The sequence below is a fragment of the Bos taurus genome, chromosome 3, assembly GCF_002263795.3.
Source record: "Bos taurus isolate L1 Dominette 01449 registration number 42190680 breed Hereford chromosome 3, ARS-UCD2.0, whole genome shotgun sequence".
NCBI lineage: Eukaryota > Metazoa > Chordata > Mammalia > Artiodactyla > Bovidae > Bos > Bos taurus.
Genome location: NC_037330.1, coordinates 35,035,299 through 35,061,802, shown reverse-complemented (window position 1 = coordinate 35,061,802; position 26,504 = coordinate 35,035,299). Strand labels below are relative to the sequence as shown.

At 38.7% G+C, this 26,504-nt stretch overlaps 1 protein-coding gene across 1 annotated transcript in view; it reads right to left on the bottom strand.

Annotated features, from left to right (window-relative positions):
- Window positions 1-23,299, bottom strand: part of SLC25A24 (solute carrier family 25 member 24) — a 57,979-nt gene extending 34,680 nt beyond the window's left edge. Inside the window, 4 exon segments of the mRNA NM_001099066.1 lie at window positions 56-167; window positions 7,648-7,735; window positions 11,833-11,959; window positions 22,921-23,299. Coding sequence (NP_001092536.1) covers window positions 56-167; window positions 7,648-7,735; window positions 11,833-11,959; window positions 22,921-23,103 — 510 coding nt within the window. The 5' untranslated portion in view covers window positions 23,104-23,299.
- Between the last annotated feature and the right edge of the window lie 3,205 nt (window positions 23,300-26,504).

The window sequence follows — 26,504 nt, the reverse complement described above, 5'->3', positions numbered from 1 at the left end:
TACCAATGGTTTACAGCTCCAAATAAGTGACAATTAATACATAAAGTGGACTCACAGTAGAATGTTTCCAGAAACGGATGATTTCCTCAATATCTGTAACGGGGTTAAATAAGAAGTAGTCTCGCCATTCATTCCAGTCCACTGTCATTGTCCCATCGGCATCAATGCTGAAAACAAAAAGAAGCTGATTAAAAAATAAAATATAATTTTAAATAAAAATAACATTATTGGCCATGTTGCAGAATGACAATTTTTCTTCCAACTTAATATTCTTCTAAGGTTTTTGGAAATGACAAATGGCAACAAGCATTTGATGATCTGTTAGTTTTAACCATTTTAAATAAAAAAGGACTCCAAATTTATGGATCTCACTAAAAGCTACTTTTGGTGCTCCATCAAACTCCAAGTCAGTGAGCTAATGAAGATAAAATTGGGGGGTAGTCCATGGCTGATTCATGTGACCATATGGCAAAAACCACCACAATATTGTAATTAGCCTCCAATTAAAATAAATTTTCAAAAATTAAAAAAAAATGGGGAGTAGTAATGAATAAACTAATGATTCATTTTTCTTACACTGGCTCAGGAAGACAGTTCTTAATGTTCTATTTTAACATTTGGATGTAACTTTTGAATGTACTCAATATACACTATCAATTTCCTTCTCCAGTTTTCTCTGTGCTAAGAAAACTAGCAGTGATTACATATTTTAAAAAAATCTATTGTAAAGCAACCATCAATCAATTAAAAATAAACAGAATTTTTAAAAAATCAAACTTGGTGATTCGGCCTTTTGAGTCTTAAGAAATCCTAGTACCTTATCTTCACTATTTACAGTTAATATATTGTAGCCTTGAATATTTTTCATTAACTTTTTGCTTGTTTTAGAAGTTTCTTGGCAATAATGTAATTTGTACCTGTTTTTTCCCCTAAAAGTGACTCTAAACTGCCCAGGATTTTGAATGTTTTGTTCACTACTGTGAGACCCAGGACATAAAGTGGTCAGCAAAAAGATTGTGCTCAATTATTTGTTTAATTAATGAATATTTCTGAGAAAAAAAAAGCTTAAGCATCTCCTCCAGATTTTTTATTTATTCTATGAATTGTGTGAAAGTGATGCATAAAGACAACAGACAAATAAAATGCTATTTTCAGATATTTTTGATATTTTCTGGCTTCACTTTTAACTTTGATATGCATACATGAAATTACACTTAATTTTTCATTTGTTCTAGCACACAGGTATTAACATTTCATATTTGCCTAAGTCCTAGTTACTACTGATGTTTATAACATTATTCTTCAGGGTTGCCATATTTATTACTCTATTTTTAGTACTACTTTCCATTTTAATGCAATTGCTTATTGTCTGATCCTATCCCTCAACCCTCCACATGCAAACATCCTCTACAAGGCATGGATGTTTGTTTATTTTATTCACTGATATGGCCAAAGTGTCTAAAACAGTGCCTAGCACAGAGCAAATTACTAACTAAATGAATAAATGAATTTTAAGCTCTAGCTTACAGCCACAGAATCCTCAGTGTCAACAAACTTAAGATAGTCCCGTGTGGGTTTAAACTGTATTTCTCTTCAAATTACTAACGCAGTTGACCAACTTATCCTATTCATCTGCTATCCATTTTTTTCTTCTTGTGAAATGCTTGTTCATATCTTTTGCCCATTTTTCTAATGGGCTGTGTCCTCTTCTTAAATGTGTGTAGTTTTTTATATAATTGATTTAATCCTTCAAGTTATAAATTAGCAAGTACTGTGTCTTTTCACTTTATTTATAGTATCCATGAATTATTGTTGCTGTTCAGTCGCTAAATTTATGTCCAACTCTTTGTGACCCCATGGACTGTGGCACGCCAGGCTCCTCTGTCCTCCACTATCTTCCAGAGTTTGCTCAAATTAATGTCCATTGAGTCAGTGATGCTATCTAACCATCTCATCCTCTGCCACCCCCTTTTCCTTTGCCTTCACTCTTTCCCAGCATCATGGTCTTTTCAAATAAGTCAGTTCTTTGCAACAGCTGGCCAAAATATTGGATCTTCAGCTTCAGCATCAATCCTTCCAATGACCATTCAGGGTTGATTTCCTTTAGGATTAACTGGTCTGATCTCCTAGATGCTCTTAATTTTAATATAGCTGAATTTATCAATCTTTTCATTTATGGTTATTGACTTCTGTATTTTTTAAAATAAACTCTTCCCTATACTGAGATATAGACATGTGCTTATTTTTCCCTTAGAGGTATTACACATTTAGTTTGATTTTTTTCAATTGAAATATAGTTGATTTACAATATTATGCTAGTTTCAGGTATATAGCAAAGTGACTCAGTTGTATATATTTCAGATTCTTTTCTGTTACAGGTTATTACAAGATACTGAATATGTGGTATACAGTAAATCCTTGTTGCTTATCTATTTTGTGTTTAGTAGTTTATATCTGTTAATCCCATACTCCTAATTTATCCCTCCCCTTACCCTTTCCCCTTTGGTAACCATAATTTGCCTTCTATTTCTGTGATTTCTATGCATGGCGTAAGGCAGGTATCCAACTGTATTTCTGTCTGCATGGATAACCAGAAGCACTAGTACCATTTATTGCATAGTCTCTTCTTTTCAAAGGGATTTGCAAAGCTGCTTCTCTTGTGTGACAAATCCCAAACGTAGATGAGTCTGTTACTGGGAGGGTAAGTTCCATTTGTCAATTTGTCTATCTGTATAGCAACACCACTCACTATATCTTAATTATAGCTTATAACAACTCTTGATAATCTGATGGAGCAGGCCCCCAGCTCCTTATGGCTCTCCAAGAATGTCTTGGTTATTCCTGGATGAGTACAGTTTCATTTTTCTCTGGAAATACTTCATAGTCCAAATGCTGGGGCAAAGAGAACAACTGAGAGGATAGTTCAGGATTGGGAGAAAGCAAGTAGGAATGGTGAAAGAATCAAGAGAAGATTGATGAACTGGTAGAAATGAAGGGGCCAGAGGTCTGTAAGTCAAAATGCAAGTACCAGAGGAGCAAGGCAGTGTAGAATCTAGAGGAAGAAGGCTCATAAGGTAGGATACAGGTATTTAAGACTTCGGAGGAGGAGCAGCTTCAAGTTATGATACAATTGGAGAGAGAGTGGGCTACTGAAGCAAAATGGAATAAAAGGCTCAGGTGTTGAGGAAAGTGAGGAACATTAATGCTAAAAAGTAAGGGGGACCGCCAGCATGAATACTGCGGTTTCCTAGGACTTTGGACAAAGAGAAAATGACCATTTGACAAGTGCCGATGTCCTCAATAGATGTAGAGAGGGAACTAGAGGTAAGGAAATGAGAGGAAAGATGGATGGAGATGAGAGCCTAGAAGGAAAGTGGCTTTTTTATTTGAAAGCAGAAGATAAAGATACATGAAGCATACATATTTGCGAGAGACACCTATTTCAGCTACTCCCCACCACATCTACTGAAAAAGGAGAACTAGGAGGCTATATTTCAATAGGCTATGGTTCCTGTCTCATACTCTGATGATTCAGCCACAGCTGTTTCAAACAGCACCTTTCACATTTCTTTTCCATGAATTCAGTCTTGGAAAAGGTAGGAGACGGTGAAATGGCAGAAAAGAAACTGACATTTGGAGATATATGAGTCACACTGATGGCTGAGCCGTCAAGGGGAAATCTGTGATTTCTACTACTGAAAACACAATTGTGAGATAATAGAAAATGTATAATTTGGTCTCTGTTCCCTGGCTCAGAGTCCCTACAGCCCTTCTACTTTGTCAGTGATACAAGCTCTAGGGCATCTCTTGTTCTAATGAGGCAACTCTGGCTGGGCACCTGGATGAGGAATGGTCATCAGGAAAACTAAGCCATGATCAGAAGCTTGGAATTTTCAGCCCCTTCCCTCCCAACCCCAGCCCCCAATTCTCCAGAGAGGGGAAAGGGACTGAAAATGGAGTTAATAACTGATCATGACTATGTGAAGAAGCCTCCATAGAAATCCCTACAGTATAGGATTCAGGGAGCTTCTGGTTAATAAACACACCAGCAGGGTGACACATCCCAACTCCTGTGCTCGGGACCCTCCCAGACCTCCTCTTGTGTGTATCTTTTTATTGGCTGTTCACCTGTATCCTTTATATGCTTTCATAAACTGATAAACACAAGTACACATTTCCCCAAGTTCTGTGAACCCGTCTGGCAAGTAACTGAATCCAATGGGGAGAAGGTCATGGGAAGTTCTGATCTGTAGCCAAGTCAGACAGAATATGTGGGTAACCTAGGGACCTCCTACTCCTTGTGATTGGCATCTGAAGTGGAGAGCAGTCTTGTGAAACTGAGCCCTGAACTTGTGGGACCTGACACTACCTCCAGGTCAACAATGTTAGAACTGAATTACACTGTATCACATCCAGCTGGCATCACTGAGAATTGCCTGTTGGGGGGGGGGAACCCACATATTTGGTGACCAGAAGCTTCAGAAGTAAAGTGTTTTGAGCGAGTAACAAAGAAGTCGAGTAACAAAGAAGTCTTATAAAAGGGAAAATTGAGCTTCTTCTCTAATCCAAACATATTCTAAAATTTTTACTGAAAAAGTATAAATGCTAATAATAATAGTAATAGCCTAACAGTGCAAAAGAATATACATTAGCCACTGGGGAAACAAAAAAAAACCATGATGAGATACCACTTCATAACCACATACTCATGGTTAAAAATCAAAAGACGGAAAATAACGTCAGGGAAGATGTGGAGAAATTCAGGTCCTCCATACACTGCTGCTGGGGTTGTAAAATGGTGCAATCACTATGGAAAGCAGTCTGTCGGTTCTTCAACCAGTTGGACACAGAGTTACCATATGACCCAGCATTCTTCTTCACTAGGTATATACCGAAGAGAATTATAAACAAGTTTACATAAAACTGTGCACACAAATAAAAACTGTGTACACAAATATTCATAGCAGCAATATTCATGATAGCTGAATATTGGAAGCAAAAAATATTGGAAGTGGAAGCAACCCAAATGTCCATCTGTAGATGAATGGATAAATAAAGTGTGATATATACATAAAATGGAATATAACTTGGTCTAAGAAAGGAATGAAGTAGTGATGCATGCTACAACATGGATGAAGCCTGAAAACACGCTAAGTGAAAAAAGCCAGACACAAATGCCACATGCTGAATGATTCCATTTTTTTGTGAATGTCCAGAACAGACAAAGATCAGTGGCTGCTGGGAGCTTGCAGGGTGAGGAGTAAGGAATGACTGCTAGTGGATACAGTTACTCTGGGGGTTGATGAAAATGTTCCAAAATTAGATAATGGTGATGGTTGCACAACTCCCTGAAAATACTAAAAACAAGTGACCTATACACTTTAAAAGAATGAATTTTTTTTGTATGTAAACTACTTATCAATAAGGTTGTCATAAAATATTTATATATACAATTATATAGCGTCATTTAAAAATCTACCCTCTATATTACCTGTGATTTACTCTGGAGCTTAGGCTGGAATTTGCATTGGTCCTAAAGCTATCAAAAGGAATATAGGAATATGATTTCTGGCCAGCAAATCAAAGAAATACTCTGTTTCCTGGAAAAATGTGGCCTTGGGGCAGAATATTACATACCCCATATTCCACTTTCAAAATGCTATTTTAAGGGCCTTCCCTGGTGGTCCAATGGTTAGGACTCCATACTTCCACTGCAAGGGGTATGGGTTGGATCCCTGGTTGGGAAACTGCACACCACACAGTGAGGCCAAAAATAAACATTTTTAAATGCTGTTTATCTCCTTTTCATGTTTTAGCTTTACATTTCCTCAGGAAAGGCTTTCTGATTCGATGTTAACAAAAGGGATGCCAATGCATAGCTCTGAGGTTTGGGCCTTTCTATTAAGCAGCTGCTTGCAGAAGAAATTCTGAATAGACAGAAGGGAGGAAAATGCTACCACTACAGATACAAAAGGAGATAAACGTGACAATAAAGCCATTTGGAAGAAACTTTTTAGGTAATGTTGAAGACTGAAAACACTGACAAGAATACTAATATAATGTGACTATCGTTTTCTATTTTCTGTTACCAATTTTTTTTTAATTGGTCCCTGTACTGTATTTGTAACAAAAAAGCCTTCAAGGACACTTAGACTTTAGAAATTATCACTCTATCCTGTGAAATAACACACTAAATCTGACTGCCCTGGGCAATAATGTTCAAACTGTATCTCTATTTTCTGAAAGAAATAGGTATTTATTTTTATGTGGGGGGGGGGGCATATTTTCTCTTTTTTCTTTTTTTTAAATTGAGGTACAACTGATTTATAATATATCAGTTCCAGGTGTACAACAGTGATTCAAAATTTTTATAGACTATACTCCACTTATAGTGATCATAAAATATTGGCTTTATTCCCTGTGCTGCACAATATATCCTTGTAGCCTATTTATTTTACACATAGTACTTTGCACCTCTTGTCTCCCTATCTTGCCCTCCCCACTTTCATCTCCCGATTAGTAACCACTGGTTTGTTCACTATATCTATGAGTCTGTTTCCTTTCTGTTCACTAGTTTTTTAGATTCCACATATAAGTGATAATATACAGTATTTATCTTTCTTTGTCTGACTTATTTCACTAAACATAATCCCTCTAAGTCCATCCATGTTGTTGCAAATGGAAAATTTTCATCCTTTTTATGGCTAAGTAATATTCCATTATATATATCTACCATGTCTTCTTTATCCATTCATCTGTTGACGGACACTTAGGTTGCTTCTTTTTGACTATTGTAAATAGTGCTGTTATGAATTCTGGGTGCATGCATCTTTTGAAATAGTCTTTTCATTTTTTTTTTTTTTTTGATATGTACCCAGGAGTGAAATTGCTGGATCAAACAGCTCTATTTTTAGTTTTTTGAGGAACCTGCATACTGTGTTCCACAGTGGGTGCATCAAGTTACATTCCCACCAACAAAGTACAAGGGTTCCCTTTTCTCCATGTCCTCATCAGCGTTCCTTATTTGAGGTCTTTTTGATGATGGTCATGCTCACAGGTGTGAGGTGCTATCTCACTGTAGTTCTGACTTGCATTTCTTTGATGATTAACAATGTTGAACATTTTTTCATGTGCCTGTTGGCCACCTGTATATCTTTCTTGGAAAAATGTCTGTTCAGTTTTTCTGCCATTTTTTTTTATTCGACTTGTTTGTTTTTTTCAAATCAGTTTCTTTGTCAGTCAATGAGGAGACCTTTAGGATTTCTCTCTTATCCAGTCATGTCATGCATAAGATAAAGAAGTGATGCATCTGCTTGACTCCTCATCTTGAAACAATGAGTTCTACTGTCACATTAGAAACCAAACAGGAAAAAAGATAGTACTAAAACTTTTAGGCTCCTTCTGTAGAGACTTAGCACCTTCCTGTCATTCCACCAGGCCTGGAGGTCTTGAGAGAGTTTTCTCATTCCTACACTTTAGGTGCACAAGCACACACAAAATGAAAAGGGAGAAAAGCGGGGAAAGATATTGTAAGGAATGATAAGGTGCAGAGAATTGTTTTAAGCCATGCTTACAAATGCAGATCTCTAATACTAGATATTAAAATAAAAAAAAAAAAACACAGTTGTCAATAGATGAAGAGCTTACCTTTGAAGAATCAATTCTGCTTGTTGTTCAGAAATAGTTAGACCTAGTATCTGGAGAGACTGGACAATTTCAGAAGCCTCAATTTTTCCTTTAAAAAATAAAAATTATAAACTCAGAACTGACAAGGACCTTAGAAATATGACTTTCAAATCCCTTACTTTATAAGGGAAAGCCTTGAACTGATTAAGGTAATATTATGAATTAAGATGAGTTACAGATTTGCTTAAATACATACTGAAACACCAACTCAAATTTTAACAAATATATTAAATAAGTACACATATATTATTTCATTCAAAAATCACAACAGCCTTGTAGGTAAATAATGATTCCATTGAAAGAAGAGACTGAGTTTACATGGCCCTACAAAGAAACCACATTAAGAAGCAACAGAACTGACGTACAAATCAAGACACTCAAATTCTGAAGTAAATTCAGTTAAGGTAGGATCTCTTAAATATAAAGTATGCATTTATTAAATGATGAAGCATTAATTATGCATAAAGATGTATTCACTGAGTTAAAAGAAAGTAGAAAAATGACTAAATGAAGCTAAAGAGTGTGAAATATTCTTTTGAGAGATCTAGCAATAAAAATGAAGAAAGCAGGGATAACAGGATGATGTAAGAAGGAAAATTATTATCATGAGAGCAATTAGAGCACGCTGTGGAAAGGAGAAGAATCAGAGAAGAAGAAAGAGAAAATACAAGCAGTAAATTGTAAGACTGCATTTCCCTGAAGCAGCTCACAGACTCATGATGATCGTAAGACTAGTATGAATAGAAAAGGATGAAACAAAATAAGAGACGGTCTGATGCCAAACCAGGATTAATAGCAAAGTTCTCCAGGAAAAGAGGAAGACAAAAATTACTGTTAGTGGTGAGAGGAAAAGACTACATTTAAGAGAAGGACTTTGAAGGGATGACAGGATTGGGAGAGAACTTTCTAGGGAGAAAAAAGGAGCAGCATGAGAATCTGGACAGCCAGAGGCTTTCAGAAACAGCCAGACTTTTCAGCAATGAAAGTCTTCAAACACCATTCTGAATAGTCACCTTTATAATTGCCCTCTCAAAGAAATACAGTTGATTTTCACTATTCACACTGGTTACTTTCTATAAGGTCACTGTGAACACAGAATTAAGGGAAACGGAACCATTGTTCCTAAGGGAAATATGGGGTTAGGTTCCTGTAAGCCTCTGGTTTTCTCATCAATTTTCTCATCAACTGATCAATACAAAAGCTTGTTTGCTGTGTGTTTCTGTTTAAATACACCTTGTTTATATATATATATACACATACATATATATATATATATACACACACACACAAATGTTGACTCATTAACAGTGAGCTTATGGTCAATAGCACTATAACTCTTGTCTGAGTAAAGTGTTTTGACACATATATTTTTCTCCAAAGACACTTCACAGCCTTCCCCCATTTAGGAATGTGGATCAACATTTCAGCACTGCTTTTGGGAGCCATTGTAAATAGTGAAATCATCAACAAAAAACACAAAAATGCAAAAGACATGCTACCAAGTAGGCTGGAGAAGGACTTATTTACAGTACAAAAGCTACAACAGGGAAGCAGAGCGTCACCTTGTTCTGTCTCACCTAGAAATGTGTTCACCAAGCAAATGAAGCTTGTAGCTTCTCTATGCAAATCCATGAATGACTGCAAAAGTACTGTGAGTACAACTTGGGGGTTACTTTTGGAGTTAAATTTTATCATGTAGACAAATTCTCAAATACAGAATTCATGAATAATTAGGATAGATTATATATGCTTTCCTTTGTTGTTGGTTAATCGCTATGTTGTGTCTAACTCTTTTGCAAGCCAATGGACTACAGCCTGCCAGATTCCTCTGTCCATGGGATTTCCCAGGCAAGAATACTGGAGTGGGTTGCCATTGCCTTCTCCAGGGAATCTTCCCAACCCAGGGATCAAACTCGTGTCTCCTGTATTGGCAGGCAAATTCTTTATCACTGAGCCACCAGAGAAGTCCCAGTTTCCTATATGAAAGTCTAATAAACACAAATATGAACCTATAATGAGAAAGTGTTTTTAAATATACAAACAAGATAAATTGAGAGGAAACTGTTTGATCTACAAATGTATCATAAGTTTCACCACTAATACATTGTAAATGAACTATACTTCAATTAAAAAATAAAATAGAAAGACTTCACCTTTATTTCTTCTGGTTCCTTTAGAACTTTCTGAAATTAACCATTGATATGTGCACACCATACATACATAAGTAGATCAGCCTCTACTTATCTGGAGATGATCCTTAGTTCGCTTCATCTCCCAGGAACTACCTGACCTAACACTATACAGACAGTCCCTTCTGTGCAGAGTTCAGGGTGGGATGAAAGTTTGTGGGAAGAAACTAAGTTGACTGTAAGAATTGAATTTTTCTATAAGATTAGACTAAGGTAGACTTGGGGCATACAATGTAAGGTTTATGGGTGCTAATAAATGTCCTAACACTACTACTTTCCACCACAAACTCAGTTCTTCCTAGCTGAGAGTCACAGATTTGAACAATCATCAAAATCATTCAAAGGATTTAGTTGTTTGTTTGAAGGAAATTGCCTTGAATCTAACTAAAGTTAAGGTTCAGTATAAACCAGGGCTTCGCTGATACCTCAGTTGGTAAAGAATCCACCTGCAATGCAGGAGACACCGGTTTAATTTCTGGGTGGGGAAGATCTGCTGGAGAAGAAACAGGCTGACCACTCCAGTATTCTTGGGCTTCCCTTTTGGCTCAGCTGGCAAAGAATCTGCCTGCAAATGCAGGAGACCTGGGTTCGATTCCTGCGTTTGGAAGACCCCTGGAGAAGGGAACAGCTACCCACTCCAGTATTCTGACTTGGAGAATTCGATGGACTCTATAGTCCATGGGGTTGCAAAGAATCGGACATGATTAAGTAACTCACTTTGGGCTTCCCTGGTGGCTCAGCTGGTAAAGAATCTGCCTGCAGTGTGGGAGACCTGGGTTCAATCCCCGGGTTGGGAAGATCCTCTGGAGAAGGGAACAGCTATGTACTCCAGTATTCTTGCCTGGAGAATCCCATGGACAAAGGAGCCTGGTGGGCTACAGGCCATAGAGCTGCAAAGAGTTGGACACCACTGAGCGACTAACACACACATAGCTGAGTCATACACGACTGAGCGACTTTCACTTTCACTTTTCAGCAAACTATAACCTTCTGGCCAAATAAGGCCAGTTGCTTGCTTTTACAAATAAAGTTTTATTGGTACACAGCCATGCCCACTCATTTACATACTCTCTAAGGCTATTTCTGCAGGATGACAGCAGAGATAAGTACTTGCAACTGAGATCACATGGCTCACTAGGCTAAATATTTCCTATCTGGCCTTTTATTAAACAACAAAAAAGTTTGCCTACCCTGGTATGAACCATATTTTCTGTTTATTTGTTTAACTTGTTTATTGAATAATAAATCTGTGAATGGAATGGCCTCAACCACTTATGCATGGGGAGGGGTCTGAGGCTACATTATATGTTTTTAAAATAAACTCCCTCTTCTTATCAAAGGTTGCCTCTGGTGATAAGGGTTTGATAGCTGCTTCTTTTCTCCTACTGTGGCCCTTGCTTTTTGTTTTATATGACTGGGACTCTAACTCCAAGCTATTAATAAATAGAAAAACCATAATCCCAATCAGAAGGTATATATTTAAATATCTATCTGCTATTTTCTTTTCTAACTTTCATAATCAGAGAGTATCTTCTCTGATCACAGGGAATTCTTTCAAAACAACTTATCAAATATAAGATAATCTGAAAGTTGTTTAAAGTTTAGAATATAAAACACTTGTGCTTAGTATGAATAAAAATAAATCTCTCTTGCTCAGAGAGCAAGAAAATATAATTGTTATTTTTAAACCATAACTTAAAGTCAAATCAGCATAAGGTTCCATAATTAATATTTTACAAAAGGCCCTACTCACAGTTTATGATTCATTGGACAAAACTACATATAACTTTTCTCCACTAAAAACATTCTATATAAAAATCATATACTAAGAAAAACAAATATTAGCACAAGCAGTAATTATCATCTAAAAAAGACTAAAATATACATTCTTTTAAACTTTTGGAAGCATGAGAAGTGCTTCTTCATAGCTGTTGATAAACAGAAAAAAAAGACAAACCATCATTATTTTTGTCCAAACTCTTAAATGCCAATTTCATTTTTTTCTCATGGTCTTTAAGGTACTTCATAAATTCTTCAAAATCCAGCTTCCCATCTTTGTTGACATCACCAGTAGTGAAAATTTTCTATAAAAAATAAAAAAAATAGAGATATTTTATATGGGTTTAAAATACCGAATTTTTTTGTACAAAAACTTTAAGGAAATCGGCTATTTTCCTATTAAGAAATGTATTTTATAAATTCCAAGGTAGAAGACAAAATCTTGACCTAAATTTAAATGTTTAAAATCGTCTTTCTCCTTTTGAATTTCCAAAATTACATGATCTCTTCCTAAAGATGATCCTTATAAAAAGCTGTCATATCAAATTGTCTGTCTCTATCAAGAAAAATCATTTGTTTTGAGAAATATTATTTCACAAACAATAATATACATACACATACTATATAATGTTCAGTTCAGTTCAGTCGCTCAGTCATGTCCGACTCTGCGACCCCATGAATCGCAGCACGCCATGCCTCCCTGTCCATCACCAACTCCTGGAGTTTACCCAAACTCATGTCCATAGAGTTGGTGATGTCATCCAGCCATCTCATCCTCTGTTGTCCCCTTCTCCTCCTGCCCCCAATCTCTCCCAGCATCAGGGTATTTTCCAATGTATATGGATACAATAATATAATATATATACTATGTATATAATTATATGAATACAACGTAAAATGGATACTATATATTCACATATAATACTATAATATGTATATACATAACATTATATATGGACACACATATATATAAAAGATAAATGTATACCAGTAATGTCAGGTTAGGTTAACATGTTTTTTTTAATCTTATAATTTACCACAGTAACAGAATAAAAACGTCATTTACCCTAGTAAATGTGGAAAAATTTTTGATGGATTCTACATCATTATGACTAAAAATTCTGAGCAAACTAAAAACTCTGAGTAGTGCTTCCTCAAACTAATAAAGGGCATCGACAAAGAATTCTCGTCTTTTTTGTTTAAACTAGTATCAGTAGAATTCTTTTATCTGCAACCTAAATAGTCCTGATTCAAATGCCACCAATCATCACATTTTAAAAGCAAATACATTTTATTGTCACTAAAAAATAATTATTAATCTTTAATTACTTTCAAAATTAGATTAAGGATGATTTTCATCTAGAAATTATTTTGTAATTACTCAACACATACAGAGATTTGCACTTGTGTCTGGGCTCAAAGGCAGGAAGAAGAGTGAGAAACTTTATAGTAGGAAAAAAGGAGTTTTCCAATGTGCCCTGACTGGAGACTGCTGGCCTGGGAAAACTTCCGGATTTAAATGGGTCACCCTGTGTGATTGGTTGGGGGACATATTTAGCTCTCTCTGGTTGGTCCTAAGTTGGAAGCAGGGACAAAAATTGGGGAACTGTCAGTGATCAATCAATTCCTGACCATTTGGGGCTGTTACAGAAGTCATAGTTAAGCTTCTTGGACTGTCACCAGAGATAGCATTCCCTGAAACAAAAGGTTCTGTGTGGTTACTGTATTGCTGTAAAGAGCAATAATATTGCATAAGAACCTGGAATGTTAGGTCCATGAATCAAGGCAAATTAGAAGTGAAAAAACAGGAGATGGCAAGAGAGAACACCAACATTTTAGGAATCAGCGAACTAAAATGGACTGCAATGGGTGAATTTAACTCAGATGACCATTATATCTACTACTATGGGCAAGAATCCCTTAGAAGAAATGTAATAACCATCATAGTCAACAAAAGGGTCCGAAATGCAGTATTTGGATGCAGTCTCAAAAGTGCCAAAATGATCTCTGTTTGTTTCCAACGCAAACCATTCAATATCATAGTAATCCCAGTCTATGCCCTGACCAGTAACACTGAAGAAGCTGAAGTTGAACAGTTCTATGAGGACCTACAATACCTTCTAGAATTAATACCCAAAAAAGATGTCCTTTTCATCATAGGGGACTGGAATGCAAATGTAGGAGTCAAGAAACACCTGGAGTAACAGGCAAATTTGGCCTTGGAATACAGAATGAAGCAGGGCAAAGGCTAATAGAGCTCTGCTAAGAGAACACACTGGTCATAGCAAACACCCTCTTCCAACAACATAAGAGAAGACTCTACACATGGACATCACCAGATGGTCAACACTGAAATCAGATAGATTTCACATCTATCAGATAGATAGATTCATTGCAGCCAAAGATGGAGAAGCTCTATACAGTCAGCAAAAACAACACCAAGAGCTGACTGTGGCTGTGGCTCAAATCACGAACTCCTTATTGCCAAATTCAGACTTAAATTGAAGAAAGTAGGGAAAACCACTAGACCATTCAGGTATGACCTGAATCAAATCTCTTATGACTTTACAGTGGAAGTGAGAAACAGATTTAAGGGACTAGATCTGATAGACAGAGTGCCTGATGAACTATGGGCAGAGGTTCATGACATTGTAGAGGAGACAGACAGCAAGACCACCCCCAAGAAAAAGAAATACAAAAAAGCAAAATGGCTGTCTGAGGATACCTTACAAATAGCTATGAAATGAAGAAAAGCAAAAACCAAAGGAGAAAAGGAAAGATATACCCATTTGAATGCAGAGTTCCAAAGAATAGCAAGCAGAAATAAGAAAGCCTTTCTCAGTGATCAATGAAAAGAAATAGAGGAAAACAACAGAATGGGAAAGACTAGAGATCTCTTCAAGAAAATTAGAGATACCAAGGGAATATTTCATGCAAAGATGGGGGTCAATAAAGGACAGAAACGGTACGGACCTAATAGAAGCAGATGTTAAGAAGAGGTGGCAAGAATACACAGAAGAACTGTATAAAAAAGATCTTCACGACCCAGAATCATGATGGTATGATCACTCACCTAGAGCCAGACATTCTGGAATGTGAAGTCAAGTGGGCCTTAAGAAGCATCAGTACGAACAAAGCTAGTGGAGGTGATGGAATTCCAGTTGAGCTATTTCAAATCCTGAAAGATGATGCTGTGAAAGTGCTGCACTGAATATGCCAACAAATTTGGAAAACTCAGCAGTGGCCACAGGACTGAAAAAGGTCAGTTTTCATTCCAATCCCAAAGAAAGGCAATGCCAAAGAATGCTCAAACTACCACACAATTGCACTCATCTCACACGCTAGTAAATTAATGCTCAAAATTCTCCAAGCCAGGCTTCAGCAGTACATGAACCGTGAACTTCCAGATATTCAAGCTGGATTTAGAAAAGGCAGAGAAACCAGAGATCAAATTGCCAACATCTGCTGGATCATCAAAAAAGCAAGAGAGTTCCAGAAAAACATCTATTTCTGCTTTATTGACTATGCCAAAGGCTTTGACTGTGTGGATCACAATAAACTGTGGAAAATTCTTAAAGAGATGAGAATACCAGACCATCAGACCTTCCTCCTGAGAAACCTGTATGCAGGTCAGGCAGCAACAGTTAGAACTGGACATGGAACAACAGACTGGTTCCAAACAGGAAAAGGAGTACATCAAAGCTGTATATTGTCACCCTGCTTATTTAACTTATAGCAGAGTACAACATGAGAAACCCTGGGCTGGAAGAAGCACAAGCTGGAATCAAGACTGCTGGGAGAAATAGCAATAACCTCAGATATGCAGATGACACCACTCTTATGGCAGAAAGCAAAGAAGAACTAAAGAGCCTCTTGATGAGAGTGAAAGAGGAGAGTGAAAAAGTTGGCTTAAAGCTCAACATTCAGAAAACTAAGATCATGGCATCTGGTCCCATCACTTCATGGCAAATAGATGGGGAAACAGTGGAAACAGTGGCAGACTTTATTATTGGGGCTCCAAAATCACTGCAGATGGTGACTGCAGCCATGAAATTAAAAGACACTTACTCCTTGGAAGAAAAGTCATGACCAACCTAGACAGCATATTAAAAAGCAGAGACGTTTCTTTGCCAACAAAGGTCCGTCCAGTCAAGGCTATGGTTTTTCCAGTAGTCATGTAGGGATGTGAGAGTTGGACTACAAAGAAAGCTGAGCACTGAAGAGTTTACGCTTTTGAACTGTGGTGTTGGAGAAGACTCTTGAGAGTCCCTTGGACAGCAAGGACATCCAACCAGTCCATCCTAAAGGAAATCAGTCCTGAATATTCATTGGAAGGACTGATGTTGAAGCTGAAACTCCAATACTTTGGCCACCTGATGCGAAGAGCTGACTCATTTGAAAAGACCCTGATGCTGGGAAAGATTAAAGGTGAGAAGGGGACAACAGAGGATGAGATGGTTGGATGGCATCACCGACTCAATGGACATGAGTTTGAGTAAACTCCAGGAGTTGGTGATGGACAGGGAGGCCTGGCATGCTACAGTCCATAGGGTCGCTAAGAGTCGGACACGCCTGAGCAACTGAACTGAACTGAACTGTTGTAGTTACTGCAGAGTCCTCTGGAGTTTTGATACATAAGCCCTCATCAGCCACAAAAAGCCTTTTTATATATGGCTCAGACCGTCTATTACCAAGAACAACAAACAAACAAACAAAATTTTGTTTTGATAAAGAAGTAATGTGTTTCAAAGACTGAACCTGTTTATGGCATAATCTAGAATTTCTTATGAAAGGTTAGTTTATTCCTAATAAATAAATAAAAGTCACACTTGAAAATCTAAGTACAAGAGAAGCTTTAAAAAAGCATTAAGGGCAATAGGTTTAAAAAGAAAACATGACTTAAAAATCCAAGTGCAATTTACAGAGAGAATATTTTGGACTGGCCTGGTCTATAGACAATATCCAGTCCAGGCCTCTGATGTTACAAATGAAGAAATCAAGACACAGTGCTTGGCATATAAAATGTGCTCAAAATACAACTGATCAATGACTGAATGGATGATTAAAATATAGACTTCCAAAGTTCACACAGCTTATTAGAAGAAGAGTTTTACCAAATCTTAACGTGACAGAACCCAACTGACAGTTTTTTGAGCATGAAGTGCCAATTTTTCAAATGAATTTGCCAATCTTTACCTCTCATGGATCTCCTAGTCTTCTGAGTTAAACATCCAAAGAGCAAATATTATTGGAAAACAATAATTATACTCAATAATAACTTCCAAACAGAAAATTACTTGGAAATAATAGAAATGCATGCAGCATCACATACTGAGAAGGATCCTCTAACCTAGGTTGCTGGGGGAGAGATCTGCAAAACAAACAATGCCCAAGCTCATTTTTAAAAGTCTGATGATTAAAGCAAATTATAAGGACATATTAGCTTGGGTGAGACCCCAAGACTACAAGCCATTCAGACTGATTGTCCTCCTTCAAAATCCAATATTAGACAAGTTTCAACTACCACACAACTCTCAAAACACACACATAGTGATTATGCCAGTTCCCTAAAGAGGGGAGGGAGCATTCTTGGGGTTGATGCTCATAGGCTACTAATAACAGGTGAGTACCTTGAACAAGGTAACCCCAAAAACCAGTTTGCATCCAATATCTTGAGAGCAATTTGAATTCAGAAGCCCGAGTTCATCTCTAGTTAGTTATTTTGTCTCAGGACTTGCCTTGATGTCTTTTTCCTTCCCTGGATACTTTTGGAACACTTAGTAATGATTGGTTATTGTATTCCTTACTATATTCCTAAATTATCATATTAGAGCCAGGGGGAAAACTGAGAAAAATGCTTGAGAAGACTATTAGTAACATTGTTATTCTTCCTTCAGTAAGGTTGGTAATTGACCTGAAAACTACAGTGGCAGCCCAGATCAAGTTTAGGAACCTGTAAATTTGACTGTAGGCTTCTCTGCCCAAGGCTCCTCCAGAACTTTCAGCCCCAACATCTCTCTGACCAGAGCACTTCTGAAGCCCACCTTCCCTGCATCCTGCATGACCCCTACACCCTGCAGGCCTTCCAGAAGCTCAAAGATGTCCAGGATCCCGTCTTCATTATGGTCTAGGTGAGAAAACAGTTTTTCATAGGAGGCGTCCATCTGGGATGTCTCTGGCGGGAGAAGCGACTAGAGTGGTCCACGCTGTGACCCTGTGAGTCTCGAGGTAAATGTGAAAGGCAAGATGGCAATCTCTGCCCACCGCAGGCCGAGTTGGAAGAGACCTGAAGTAGCAGCTGTCTCTCTGCTACCAAAGCCAAAGCCCTTCTGCCAGGTACAGAACAGGAAGTCGACCGTGCAGACAACGGCTCCAGAGCAGAGGCACACTGTGCACGCGGCGTTGGGGGCCAGATCCGGCGTGCGATGTCGCCGAGTTCCTGCCTGGCTCCCTGATCATCCAATCAGAAAGCCTGTTTCCACCTCACTCCAGGAAGAGTCTTTTCTCCTGAAGCTTCCTGAAAGACTTCTGCACAGGTCTGTCTCTAAAGGTAGAACTTCTTTTTATAGAAAAGTGGGTAGGGGAATTTTGAGACATGAACTGTGGAGTCGTAATGACTAGTGGTGTTGGTCCACCTATTTTTTTTTTTTTTTTGAAGTTGTTTAGTCACACTTTTTAAGACTTCTTCTAAGGTTAAGGAACTTGGGAATCATTATAATGATGCTTGGAACCTGAATGAAAATCTGCCAGCGTGGGCCTTTCCTTCTGTGATCACCCCCGCGCCCCTACACCAGGTCATTATCTTCACTGGGTTTCTGCAGTGGCTCCAGAACAAATATGAAATTCTTTGAGCTGCTTCCCTTCTAGCTCTTGGTAATCCTCTCAGCTGTAAGAGTCCTATGCCTCTTACGATTCTAAGTCTCTCCTGAGAAAGTTACAGTAAGAGTTTGTGCCTGTGAATACATGGCAGGCAACTTAAGTTTTAAAATTGTCCATGACTTCAGAGGCCAGCTGAACACAACTGTTAGATCAGTTAGCTGTGAACATGGGTACAGGAATACCTTCATATGCTACACAGTCTGCCCCATTTTTCCTCCACCTATTAATAAAAGAATTACTACTAAATGGTGCCACGACGTGAGGAGAAATAAAAAATATCTGTAAAAATCTGTATTAAAAAAGTCAAGATCTTCCTTTTCTCATTATATTGGCTTATTCATTCTAAATCTAGATTTTTGTTTGTTTGTTTTTGGTCCTATACTATTACAAAGTTTTCCAAGCCTGAACTGAATCAAAATAAGAACTTCCAGCTAAAATTGCTGACTCTCCATCAGTTTACTTTTCTGATTTCCATTTCAGTAAATTAAAATTTAGATTATTTCTTCTCCTCTTCGATGTTCTGAAATTTTTTTCCTCAGAGTATCTCAAATGATATCCAAATATTAATATCCTTTTAGAATGTTTTAATGTGGCCTTTGATGAAAAACAAGGAGGAGGAGGAGGGCAGAAGGAGGAGGAGGAGAGGGAGGAAGGGAGGGGAAGGGGGAAAGGGAGGAGGGATATTCTAAGAAAAAAGAAAAAGCAGACAGGATTACTAGATTCTTATGGGAATATTAGTAATAACTACTGTATTTCCTTGTTTCTTATACTACCCTCTACAAACAATTCCTGAGTCCTAGAAGAACTTAACGTGAATTTTATCTAAAACATTAATTTCATAATGAGGCAATTTGGAAACATGTAAAGGCAGGGTCAATCAGAAGAACAAACTGTAGTGCATTCACTTCTGTCCTATGTGTCAGGCACTGTGCCTGGGTGTTCACTGGAAGGACTGATGCTGAAGCTGAAACTCCAGTACTTTGGCCACCTCATGAGAAGAGTTGACTCATTGGAAAAGACCCTGATGCTGGAAGGGATTGGGGGCAGGAGGAGAAGGGGACGATAGAGGATGAGATGGCTGGATGGCATCACCGACTCGATGGACGTGAGTTTGAGTGAACTCCGGGAGTTGGTGATGGACAGGGAGGCCTGGCATGCTGTGATTCATGGGGTCACAAAGAGTCGGACACGACTGAGGGGCTGAACTGAACTGAACTGATGCTACAAGGGTAGGCAAGAAACCATAAAGATAAAAAGAGCAATTCACTAAGAAGATATAACAATGCTAAATCTGAACTCACCAGTAGTACAGTCCACTATATAGTCTATTTTTAAAATATAAAAGGGGGAAACTGACAAAATTATAAAGTTGGAAAATCTACAATTATAGAGATTCTGACACTTCTTTTTAATAGTGACTATAATAACAGTATTAGATAATTTAAAGCCTATAATTAGTTGATTGTTTATTAGGTACCAGGTATTATTCTAAGAATTTAACACATTTTAATTCATTTATACTTCACAATAACCCTATGAAATAAGTACTGATATCACCTCTGTCACAGATGTGGAAACTGAGGCTAGAGAGATTTTAAAATTTGCCCCAAAGTTATCAAGTAAGTAGCACAATCACAATTTAAACCCAGATAGTTTGGCTAGACTTTTCTTACAAATTCATCTATGTGTGTAAAAAGATGTTTATCTGGCAAAACTATGGAAACAGAAGATCAGTGGTTGGGGGTGGGTATAAATAGGCAGAGCACAGAGGACTTTTAGGGCAGAAATAGCACTATATGATATTATAATAATGAATACATGTCATTATACAATTGTCCAAACCCATAGAATATACAATACCAGGAGTGAACTCTAAAGTAAGCTATGAACTTAAAGTGATAATGATGTGTCAGTGTAGGTTCATCCTTGGTAAAAACAAAAAAGTACCATTCTGTTAAATGATGTTGACAGTTGGGGAGGCTTATGTGTGCGGTGTCTAGGGGCAGAGGGTGTATGGGAAATCTTTGTACCTTCCTCTCAATTTTGTTGTAAACCAAAAACTGCTCTAAAAAATACTTTTATATATTTATCTTATCTTATACAGCATTTATGGGCATCTTACAACAGGAGAACTTTTGGTTTTCTGTCCTACATATGCTGGAAATAAAACCATTAACAACTACTTTGCAGTTGAATATTTAATTGATTAATTTTTAATAACCAACTTTTAATTATTTCAAATGAGCCACTGCCTTGTTTAGGGTATTTCAAATCACAAGCCTTAAATCTTTTTGTATCACTGTGCTTAGATCATGAGACATGATCCTCATCTTCAGGATGTTTGGTATTAGTGGAGGAAACAGTCAATAAATAAAAATACCTTTTGGAGAGACCAGTGATGAACTCGTCTATAGAGGGTGGTCCGGAAAAGCTCATCCCAGAGAGATGATATTTAATTTTTTTTTAATCCTCTATTTTTTCCTAATCATAAAAATAATAATGTGTGATCATTTTTAAAAACGGAAATAATACAAAAATTATGAAGAAGAAAGTAAAAAGGTAATTTAACTCATACCATCCAAAAGCAATCATTATTACACTTTTATTAAAGAATCAAAAAAGAGTACTGAGAAGAGTTAATATCTGGCATAAGCACAGTGATAGTATGTATATGTATGTATGTGTAAAGTATATTTTATGTATAAGATACATATATTAGGTATGTGACAAATACATGCCATCCTGTTCTATATGTTTGCATACACATAGTTTTATACAACTTATTTTATAATATATTCTTATATAAATTTTAGAAAACTGAAGACATTTTTTATTCCTGAGTTCTCTCTTTTTCTTAAGCAGTCTTGCCAGAGGTTTATGTTTTATTCATACTCTCAAAGAACCAACAAAGAAAGCATATATTTTGAAATTTAAAGCACACATTTAAATAATTCATGGGTCAGGGATGAAATCATATAGGACATTAGAAAATACTGGGAGCTAAGTTACGACAAAAATACAAACTTATGGGATGAGACGAAAGAAGTGATCAAAGGGATATTATAGCTCAAAATGGGCTTCCCTGGTGGCTCAGATGGTAAAGAATCTGCCTGCAATGCAGGAGACCCAGGTTCCATCCCTGGGTCAGGACGATTCCCTGGAGAAGGGAATAGCAACCCACTCCTGTATTCCTGCTTGGAAAATCCCATGGAGAGAGGAGCCTGGCAGGCTACAGTCCATGGGGTCACAAAAAGTCAGTTAATGAATCAAACATTCAACTCAAGAAATCAGAAAAGGGGCAAATCAGTAAACCTAAAGAAAGTAGAAAGAAATAAACAAAAGCTAATGGAAGAAAATTTAAAAACAGAGACAATCAGCAAAAAATACCAAAGTTGGCCGGGACAGGGAGAAGGACTGGCAATAAAAAAAGATTTCGTGAGATTGAAGGTGGGAAGAAGAAGAAAACAACTACAGATACAGTCAGAACTTCTTTAAAACCGTAAGTGAATATAAGTATTATGAACCTTGGACAAAATCGGCAGTTTCCTAGAAGTTGTAGCTTACTAAATCTGACTCAAGAAGAAATAGCCACTTGAAGAGGCCTGTAACTACTACAGGCATTGAATGAGTAGCTTAAAATACTACTATAAAACAGTTGTTCGCTCTCAGAACGTATTCACTTTCCCTCTTGGGATAGAGAATGCCGAAGTGTCCTCTTACGTTTCAGAGGGGCTGGAGATGTTCCAAGTATCTCCGCCCTGCTTTAGGAGCCGCTCTCGGGGACACAATTATGACTCAGAGAAGCCGAAATTGTTCAGACGACGGGCCAACCCTTCAGGTCAACTTGTGGACTTTGGGTATTAAGAATGTCTTAAACAATGGAATGTTGCCTCTCCTCCTCAACGGGAAGTTGGGGGGAAAATACGATGGTTTTTCAAACAGTTCTAAAACAGCAAACTATCTGATACAAGAAAGCAGGTTCGAAGAGAGATACAAAATGTGAGCCTTTTTACACAACTTGGAGCCACTTTAGTGTGAGAGCTAAAAAACAAAACAAAACAAAACTTCATTAAATGTTTGCAGAGGCTGAGAGCTACAAAAAGGGGGTGGAGGGGTACCAAAAGTACTGGGTACAGGATTTTGAACTGTTAAGAGCGAGCTAGAGCACTGCCGCACTCATTGTTCTGGAAAAACACCAGTAGCCTTTCAGATCTCGACGAGCATCGGTTCCGGGGTACCTGGCCGCGGTCCCCATCCCTGAGCTTCTGAACCATTCGCGGGCTGGCCGCCTTAAGTCCGGCTTCTTCCTGCCGCCGCCCTAGTCCTGGAGCGCCCAGAGTCCCTGCAGCCCTCCCGGCCCCTCGGGCCACGCCCCGCAGCGACCCACCTCCTCGGCGTCCTGGCCCAGGGGGATGCCCAAGCTTTTGAGTCCCTCCTGCAGCTCGCTGATGTCCACCACGCCGTCCCCGTTGCGGTCCAGTTTCTGAAAGAGGGTCTCGTAGCGCGTTGGCGGCTCCACGTCCTGGCAGGCCGCAGTGGGCAGCACGAAGCCCCGCAGCCAGCGCAGCATGATACCGGAGGCGCTGGCCCGCCCAGCCGAGGGAGCTCAGGGGTGTAAGGCCTGGCGGTTAAGGGACTGCCACTTGCAGTCCGACGAGCCGAGACCCTACGAGCCGCCTCGGCGCACAGGGAGTGGCCGCTTTCGCTGCGGCTCTGGGAGGAGCTCGCCGGCGCCAGCCTCCCGGAGAAGCGCGGGGGACGGGCCAGGCGCAGCCTGGGACTGGCAGGAAGTGCAAAGGCTGCGGGGTGGGGCCCGGGAGGGGCACTGGGACCTGACGAGTGAGCGCTGCTCCATCTGAGTGGAGCAGCTGGGGAGGTCCGAGAGACTGTGGGATTCTGCGTCAGCCTGTTAAAGAGGGGCGAGTGTGTGTGTGTGTGTGTAGAGGTTGGGGGTTGGGGGGGCAGCCTGACGCTCAGGTTACTTAACTTCAAGCCCTCCCTCCCTTTCGGTTTGTAGCCCTAGTGAACTGCCCAGAAATAGTTCTCTCCTCAGGGAAACTGGGCCTTCTCGGGCTTTGTTTCGAACACATCTCTTTTTTCCCTGCAACTCCACAGATCTGGATCTGTTTTCCGTTCACAGAAATGAGAGAGTTGGGTGGCTGCACACCTGGGATGGGAATTAAGCTTTAAAACGCAGAGGAGTTAAATCTGAAAGCAATTTAAAAAATGAAAAGGAACACCTAAAACTAATACAGTGTTGTGTAATTGTAGCTCAGTAGAAGTGTGCGTGGGGGTGGAGGAGCCTTTCGCAGAAAAAGTCAGCATCCATCCAGGTGGATGAGGCTACTTCGATGTAGTTTAGTGTGATCTGCCCGATGAGTTTTAGAATCTTAGCACATATCAGCGGAGAAGACAATGGCACCCCACTCCAGTACTCTTGCCTGGAAAATCCCATGGATGGAGGAGCCTGGTAGGCTGCAGTCCATGGGGTCGCAGAGCCGGACACGACTGAAGTGACTTAGCAGCAGCAGCAGCAGCAGCACATATCAGAAAAACTTCAGGCTGCTCCTCCTCAAGATGGTGCTTACAAGGCTTGGGATTACTGCCCAGGAAATTCAGAACTCTTACTGCATAAAATGGGATAAGCGAAGGAATAGTGGACTTACAGAGAAAATACCAGGCAGGGTCCTAATCTTTCAGCTGTGTAACGCTGAAATGTGAAATCGGAGATGTGTCATAACCTCCCTGGGTAGCCTCTCATCAACAAAAGGAGAGTATGAGTATCTGCCTCTTAACAGGGTTGTATACTGTATGTGAAAGATCCTAATATTCTCAAGTACCAGTCAGGTGAAATATTAATGGTAGTAATGCTCTGTTCATCCACAGCTGCTTATATCACTGGGTTCCTATTATCTGCAGGAGATATAGATCTGTACTTGTAAATAAGGATCTGCCCACATCTTTTGAATTATTAAACAAAGACTAGTTCCAGCTAGTTAATTAGTCCAGACTAATTACTAAACAAAACCCAGAAACTGAGACCTTGATTTTCCTTCCCCTCATACTGTTTTGTATATTTAAGACATATGCAAATCTAGAGTTTGTAAACTGAGGGCTGCCTGTTTAGTTACAATCATCTTGAAACCCATTTATTTGCTTTTTTTTTCTCTCTCCTCCCAATTTCCAGTTTTTTTTTTTTTAATTTTATTTTATTTTTAAACTTTACATAATTGTATTAGTTTTGCCAAATATCAAAATGAATCCGCCACAGGTATACATGTGTTCCCCATCCTGAACCCTCCTCCCTCCTCCCTCCCCATACCATCCCTCTGGGTCGTCCCAGTGCACTAGCCCCAAGCATCCAGTATCGTGCATCGAACCTGGACTGGCAACTCGTTTCTTACATGATATTTTACATGTTTCAATGCCATTCTCCCAAATCTTCCCACCCTCTCCCTCTCCCACAGAGTCCATAAGACTGTTCTATACATCAGTGTCTCTTTTGCTATCTCGTACACAGGGTTATTGTTACCATCTTTCTAAATTCCATATATATGCGTTAGTATACTGTATTGGTGTTTTTCCTTCTGGCTTACTTCACTCTGTATAATAGGCTCCAGTTTCATCCACCTCATTAGAACTGATTCAAATGTATTCTTTTTAATGGCTGAGTAATACTCCATTGTGTATATGTACCACAGCTTTCTTATCCATTCATCTGCTGATGGACATCTAGGTTGCTTCCATGTCCTGGCTATTATAAACAGTGCTGCGATGAACACTGGGGTACACGTGTCTCTTTCCCTTCTGGTTTCCTCAGTGTGTATGCCCAGCAGTGGGATTGCTGGATCATAAGGCAGTTCTATTTCCAGTTTTTTAAGGAATCTCCACACTGTTCTCCATAGTGGCTGTACTAGTTTGCATTCCCACCAACAGTGTAAGAGGGTTCCCTTTTCTCCATACCCTCTCCAGCATTTACTATTTGTAGACTTTTGGATTGCAGCCATTCTGACTGGTGTGAAATGGTACCTCATAGTGGCTTTGATTTGCATTTCTCTGATAATGAGTGATGTTGAGCATCTTTTCATGTGTTTGTTAGCCATCTGTATGTCTTCTTTGGAGAAATGTCTATTTAGTTCTTTGGCCCATTTTTTGATTGAGTCATTTATTTTTCTGGAGTTGAGCTGTAGGAGTTGCTTGTGTATTTTTGAGATTAGTTGTTTGTCAGTTGCTTCATTTGCTATTATTTTCTCCCATTCTGAAGGCTGTCTTTTCACCTTGCTAATAGTTTCCTTTGATGTGCAAAAGCTTTTAAGGTTAATTAGGTCCCATTTGTTTATTTTTGCTTTTATTTCCAATATTCTGGGAGGTGGGTCATAGAGGATCCTGCTGTGATGTATGTCAGAGAGTGTTTTGCCTATGTTCTCCTCTAGGAGTTTTATAGTTTCTGGTCTTATGTTTAGATCTTTAATCCATTTTGAGTTTATTTTTGTGTATGATGTTAGAAAGTGTTCTAGTTTCATTCTTTTACAAGTGGTTGACCAGATTTCCCAGCACCACTTGTTAAAGAGATTGTCTTTAATCCATTGTATATTCTTGCCTCCTTTGTCAAAGATAAGGTGTCCATATGTGCGTGGATTTATCTCTGGGCTTTCTATTTTGTTCCATTGATCTATATTTCTGTCTTTGTGCCAGTACCATACTGTCTTGATAACTGTGGCTTTGTAGTAGAGCCTGAAGTCAGGTAGGTTGATTCCTCCAGTTCCATTCTTCTTTCTCAGGATCTCTTTGGCTATTCAAGGTTTTTTGTATTTCCATACAAATTGTGAAATTATTTGTTCTAGCTATGTGAAGAATACCGTTGGTAGCTTGATAGGGATTCCATCGAATCTATAGATTGCTTTGGGTAGTATACTCATTTTCACTATATTGATTCTTCCAATCCATGAACATGGTATATTTCTCCATCTA